Raw genomic sequence first — 6,000 nt, forward strand, 5'->3', positions numbered from 1 at the left:
TCCACCAGCACTGACTTACCCCAGTGTGGTCATGGTGACAATAGTGTACCAAAAAGAGGCAGGGATGCTCGTGAACTTGCTGGCAGAGGAGCCCTTCTCGGCGTAAAACATCACAGTGGCAAAGATGATGATGGCCATGGTGAGGGAGAAGAGGAGAAAGCCGAGTTCGGAGGCGCAGCTCTTCAGCGTGTAGCCCAGGATCCGCAAGCCCTGGGAGTGGCGGGAGAACTTGAAGATCCGGAAGACGCGGAAGACCCGGAGCGTGACGAAGGCCCCGGACACGTCCTCGTTGTCGGTCATGACCAGGCCGATGTAGTAGGGCATGATGGCCACCACGTCGATGATGCTCATCACGCTGCGGATGAAGCGGTAGCGGCTGGGGGGGGCGAAGAGCCGCAGCAGGTACTCCACCGTGAAGATCATGACGCAGGCCGTGTCCAGGCAGAAGAAGGCCACCGAGTAGCGCTCCCCGCACGGCAGCTCCTTGCTCCCCGGGACCGTGCCGCACGGCACCGTCTCCACCACGTTGGTGATGACCGACACGGCGATGAAGAAGCCGGTCACGTAGTAGAAGACCAGGGCCAGGGTGCTGGTGTGCGGGTTCTCGAAGGCCCGCCACATGGTCTGGCGGAAGCTGAGCGAGGGCATGGACTCCTGGTTGTTCTCCGAGTCGTTGTCGTCCATGAGCCGCTCGGCGTTCTCCCGCTTGCGGTCTTTGTACTCCTCGTAGCAGCAGTCTCCGATGATCTCGGGGAGGATGCCGTAGAAGGCCAGCTCGTCGTCGTAGGCGGAGATGCACTCGTAGCGCGGGTAGTGCAGCTTCCCCGTGCGGTAGAAGTTGAGCACGCAGCGGAACACCTCTGGGTCCCGGTCGAAGAAGTACTCCTTGGTGTCCTCGTTGAAGAAGAACTCCTTCTCCGTGCTGCCCAGCAGGGTGTCCGGGTAGCGCTCCAGCGTGGTCCTCCAGGTCTGGAACCTCCGCCCACTCACGTTGAGGATGATCAGTTCATCCTGTCGCTTGTTCTTGTCGGCGGGGGCCAGGGGCATGGGGCAGTTGGCCACTGGCATCCACCCGATGGCCGCAGCCCGGGCAAAAGGCAGCCAGGCTGCAACTCCGGCCGCCATGGTGACTCCAGCTCTTAGGCCGGCAACTGCTCGGACACTTGGCACACAGGCTGGGAGTTAGTTCAGCGACCCCTGGGAGACAGGAGGAGAGAGCAGAGAAAGGTGTGAGTCCACACGGACTACCAGGTGGGAACTGGGACAGAGGGAAGGATCACTGGTGAGTGAAACAGCAAAAGTCTCCAAGGCAAATTAATGCCACTGTGAACTTACTACCACAGAGAGGGGACTGGGTTCCTTTCCATCCTATCCATCCGGGTAGGGAGAGCATCTAGCAGGGCGGTGCAGCCAGGGATCACCAGATGTTGCTGACTGCCTGACAAACTGTCAAGTTTCAAGAGGGCTCAGGAGCATTTGGAGGGAAAGCCTCTTTAGCAGGAAGATCTGGGAAGACGTGGGCTATAATCAGCTCTGAAAGGTTATGGCATTATTACGAATTTAAATTGGGAGAGGGTAAATGAGTTCTCATTAAACGAATTTAAAAGTGGGATAAACATGCTAATTTTTATTTCACTCTTCACCCATGAGGTAATCAGGAATGGGGTGGGGATGAGGGAGAAAAGGTAAACACATTCTTTCTACTCCTCCCTGGTGAGGAGGAGGCTGGGGCTACCCATGTCTGGAAAATTCTCTGAGATGGCCAGTGACCACAGTAGGCCCAGAGTTTGGTGAAGCTCTGTCCCCAGCTCCAGGGGAGAAAGCAGTCCCTGGTGGAGTTCTCTACTCTGAGAGACACTTGGCTCTATTCCTTGCTCTAGCAACCTAGTGTCTGATTGTGCCCCTCAGAGCCAGAATGGAAAGGAAAGGCATGGGGAAGGTCGTGAAGCTGGGCACCCTGTGAAGGGCATCTTGGGTGTTTGCTGCACCTGACTTGCATACACCCTATGGCTGCAGCCTGGGCAAAAGGCAGCCATGAGCCCTCTCCCTCTCCCAGGAAGCTGATCCATGCCACTGCCATCCCTAGATTCCTCGCCTCCTGTCTCCATCTGCCCACATCCGTAGCTCCCTTTAGTTATATAACAATACTCCTTCCCATGCCAGCCTCTCTCACCTGGCCCCCACTCCACCCGCAGAGAGTCCTCCAGAGCTGGGCCACCTTGTCCCTTCACCCACAGCTCTCTGAACCACACTGTGTACACACTTCCCCATCACCTGTGTGGATGGAGGCAACAATGACATGGAAAATTATATTTGGCTTCAGGAAACAGATTTACCTTCCTAAATCTGGCTTTTTTAAGATGATAGTGAAATGACTCTGCAATCCCCAAATGTATACCATCTGTGGGAAGACATGTGGTGACACAGAAACACACGTAACAGCAACGGGAAATTGTTTCGGGTCGACACACTTATCTCCACTAATCCTAAACTGATCACACAGAACAAATCCTAACTCAGAATTATGTCGACCCTCTGGATTTCAGTCAGTTTGACTCTGTGTTTAAACAAATGAGGCAGAGGTGAGTCTTTTTTTTTTATTCTGTTATACAAAGACATAACAGGATCTGATCTTCATCTCTCCCTGTAAACCTGTTTCACCTTCTCCTGCCTCCCAGCTCTTCCACATTTTTTCAGATCTCTACCTCCTCTCTCTCCTGAGCTGCCACTGGGTTTTCCACCACGATGCCTCTGAAACTGGAAAGATCTAAACAGAACCTCCCTTCTTGCAAAAAGCAGCTCTTCACCTTTTGCTCATGGCATCTTTAACACAGGCCTGTCACCCCAACCATCTTTCTCCTTGCTCTACCGTAAGAATTGCCAAATAATGAGACAGTAGCTCGTACTGCCTTCAGGAATGCCCCAATTCCCCCGGGACTCCTTCCTGCTGGCCTTGTTGTCTCTCACCCTCGCCCACCACCCCATTTCTCCTATTCCCCTGGAATCCATTCTGCCTGGAGTAATCTCCCTAAAGCAAGGTTCTGATTGTGTTTTACCCCACAGCTTACAAAATAAAGCCCCAACTCCTTGGCTCGGCATTCCAGAATTTCCACAAGTGGATCTTGGCTTGACATTCCAACCCAGTGGGTCACGTACCCATCCTAGCCTCCAGCAACAAGACCACAGACTGGCTCATGGGCAGACCCTGGGGGTGTCTGTGGAACGCCCTTCCTTCTTTCAGAAATATCCTTGCCCTTCACCTCTCCTCCAGGAATCCTCCCTCTTCATCACCCTCTCTGTGATGCCTCTTCCTTCCCACACAATGTTAATTTCTCCCTGCTTTGGGCTCTCAGCACTTTGCCCTTTTTCTCTAGCACCTACCACCCTCTGGCTAGGCTTACAGATACTTTATACTCACTTTATTAATAATAATGGTTAACAATAACTTACTCTATGCAGGGCATTGCACTAACTGTTTCCCTTGAATTATCCCATTTAATCCTCAACGCAACCGTTGAAAAGAAGAGGCTATTGTGTCCCCCATTTCATGGATAAGGAAAACTGAGGCCCACTGAAATGCAGCATTCTGACAACCCAGACGCAGCAGAACAGAACAGGGATCCCACCTCGGGCAGTTTACTGAGGGCTGTGTGCCAAGCACAGCAGCACATGCTTATGTGGATCATCTCAATCAATCCCATCAACAACCCTGTGGGGTAGACACCATGTAGTTTTGTTTTGCAGATGAGGAAGATGAAGCATAAGCAGTAGTAAAGTGTCTACAGGAAGTAATAAGTAGGCAGAGTGATTCAAACACAGGCAGTCTCCATGTGGAGTTCAAGAGCATAGTCAGGCCACTCCTCAGCTTTCTCCATCCCACACTAAGCTCTTTAAGGACAAAGGCCATGATGCCTCAACTTTGATAACCAACCCTGGAGGTAGCACAGTGCACTGCATCAAGAGCTGCTCAAACTGGGAATCCTAGTGTTACAGGTGCCATTTGCATTCCATCGATTTTATTCCATGCCTTGTTAATGTATGTCACTAGTTGTCAAATGTGGGCATCCTCTCTCCAGACAGTAAAACACTGAAAACAATCTGAATCAAAAGAATCCAATTCAAGTACCTGCCGCTGACTCACTGTACTCTCAGTCAAGTTTTCTCAAGGAGCCCTGCCTCAGTTTCCCTACGTACATCCTTAGGGGAATTTTCATAGGTTCCTCTGCTCCCTAATAAAGGGAATTTGATTCAGATGCTACAGAAGACAACAGGATTGACAATGACATTTCCCATAAGTGTCACCACTCAGAGAATACAAAAACAGCACAGGCCTGACTGATGAGCTCCTGATTACAGGAACTAAAGAAAGAAAGGAGATTGTTCATCAGTGGCAGTGGGTAATCCACATGCCCCTGATAGAAGATTCAGGAACGCATCCTGAATTTTATATCTTTCTTCAAGAAATTTTCCCTATAACTACAATACTTTCTGTAAGACTAGAAAACTTCATAGTCCCTCAGCACATACTTAACGAGATTTTCGAAGGGGAAAGGGATGTTTCGGAAGCAAGCCCACAATTTAAATATTGGCCACAGATGATTCCAGTCAGACTTAGTTAATATTTATTGAGCACTGACAATGCTCTGGGCACTGGTCTCGGCACTATTATACACAACATTTAATTTATTCCCACAAAAATCCTATGACATAGGCATTTCTGCCCACAAGTTGCAGCTAAGAAGACTGAAACTCAGAAAGTTTGCTTCAAAATGGCCAAATTCCTTGTATACAGGAGTTGATAATTTTCAAATAGACTATTGATCAGCTCACTGCTAAAATGGCTTTTCTGGTGTAGGTGGAGCCAAAAACTGATACCCCAATGAAGAGAGCAGGACACAGAGACTCCCCTCCCCACTTTCCCCAGGCAGCAAAGGGCAAGGGCTCATGAGGCCTCACATTCCAGTTTCAAGTCTACCTTGCACTTGTGAAAGCAAGCCACTGTTACCCTCTGGGCCTCAGAGTCCTCATCTGTAAAATGAAAGAATTGTACAAGAAAGTGACAAGGGACACTTTGGCTCAAATAATCCCTGATTCTTCTGGATCCAGGACTTGAAGACCACAGCTCAGGTCTCACTGAGACCTTTCCATGACAGTCACTCATGCAAAGCAGGAAGGAGAGCATCTGGGCTTGCTGCTGTGGGGATGGAGTTAGCCTGAGCCTCATCTTAGGAGAGGGAGTTCTGGGAATCCCTGATGAGGCTGATGCCCAGAACAGGGCACACAATCTGTGTCATTTGGAATTCAAGGCAATCCAACACTTGGTCCACCCACAGAACCGCTGGACACCCTCCTGGAGAGTAAAAGGGACCAGACTCTGAGACAATGGGCCCTGAACCTCTGATCTTTAACATCCCTGCTTTATTCCAGAATGGGGCTCGGAGAGGCAGAACCTTGAGGGGGTTCAAGTGGCGAAGATTAAGAGACTGCTGAGTCAGGAGGTACCCTGTGGAACCCTGCTTGGCCAAACACACAGCACTGCACCCTAAGAGGACAATACACTTCCCCTTTCATTCTGCCAGAGCTCCTCCAACCTTACTCCCAAGCTGCAATGCCAGGCACCTGCCCCTGCCAAGTTGAGCCCCATCACCTTACCGTCTCCACCCTAGGCCAATCTCCTTTTCTCTAAGGGCCATGAGTATTTTACAAACTGCTTTCAGATGAATAATTGAGAGCTCAGGGGAAGGAAAAAATAAACCCTTCCTGTCTATCATAAAAGCCTGTGGTCCCAAGGCCAAACCTTTACCCCAAGCATCAATCCAGGACAATCTCCCTAAACAAGGCCAGGCAAGCACCAGGCTATCTCTAGAGGCTCAGAAACTGTCCCCCTGGTAAAAGGTGCCAAAAAAAGAACAATTACCCCAATGCTGCTTTCTCTGTGTGCGTGTCTGGGTTTGGAAGGAGAGGACAAGTGTCCCACCAGACACCATGCCCAAGGCCACA

The 6,000-nt window shown here is 50.4% G+C and overlaps 1 protein-coding gene across 3 annotated transcripts in view; it reads right to left on the reverse strand.

The window, feature by feature from the left end:
• Positions 1 to 1,192, reverse strand: part of KCND3 (potassium voltage-gated channel, Shal-related subfamily, member 3) — a 202,786-nt gene extending 201,594 nt beyond the window's left edge. For 2 of the 3 annotated variants that reach the window (XM_008572020.1, XM_008572030.1), the window contains exon 1: positions 20 to 1,192. In XM_008572020.1, the coding sequence (XP_008570242.1) occupies positions 20 to 1,125 (1,106 nt within the window). In that variant the 5' untranslated portion in view covers positions 1,126 to 1,192. The remainder of the gene's footprint in view (positions 1 to 19) is intronic. The other variant, XM_008572038.1, reaches the window with a different exon arrangement.
• Positions 1,193 to 6,000: the final 4,808 nt, after the last annotated feature.

This window comes from Galeopterus variegatus, unplaced genomic scaffold (assembly GCF_000696425.1).
Source record: "Galeopterus variegatus unplaced genomic scaffold, G_variegatus-3.0.2 Scaffold45, whole genome shotgun sequence".
NCBI lineage: Eukaryota > Metazoa > Chordata > Mammalia > Dermoptera > Cynocephalidae > Galeopterus > Galeopterus variegatus.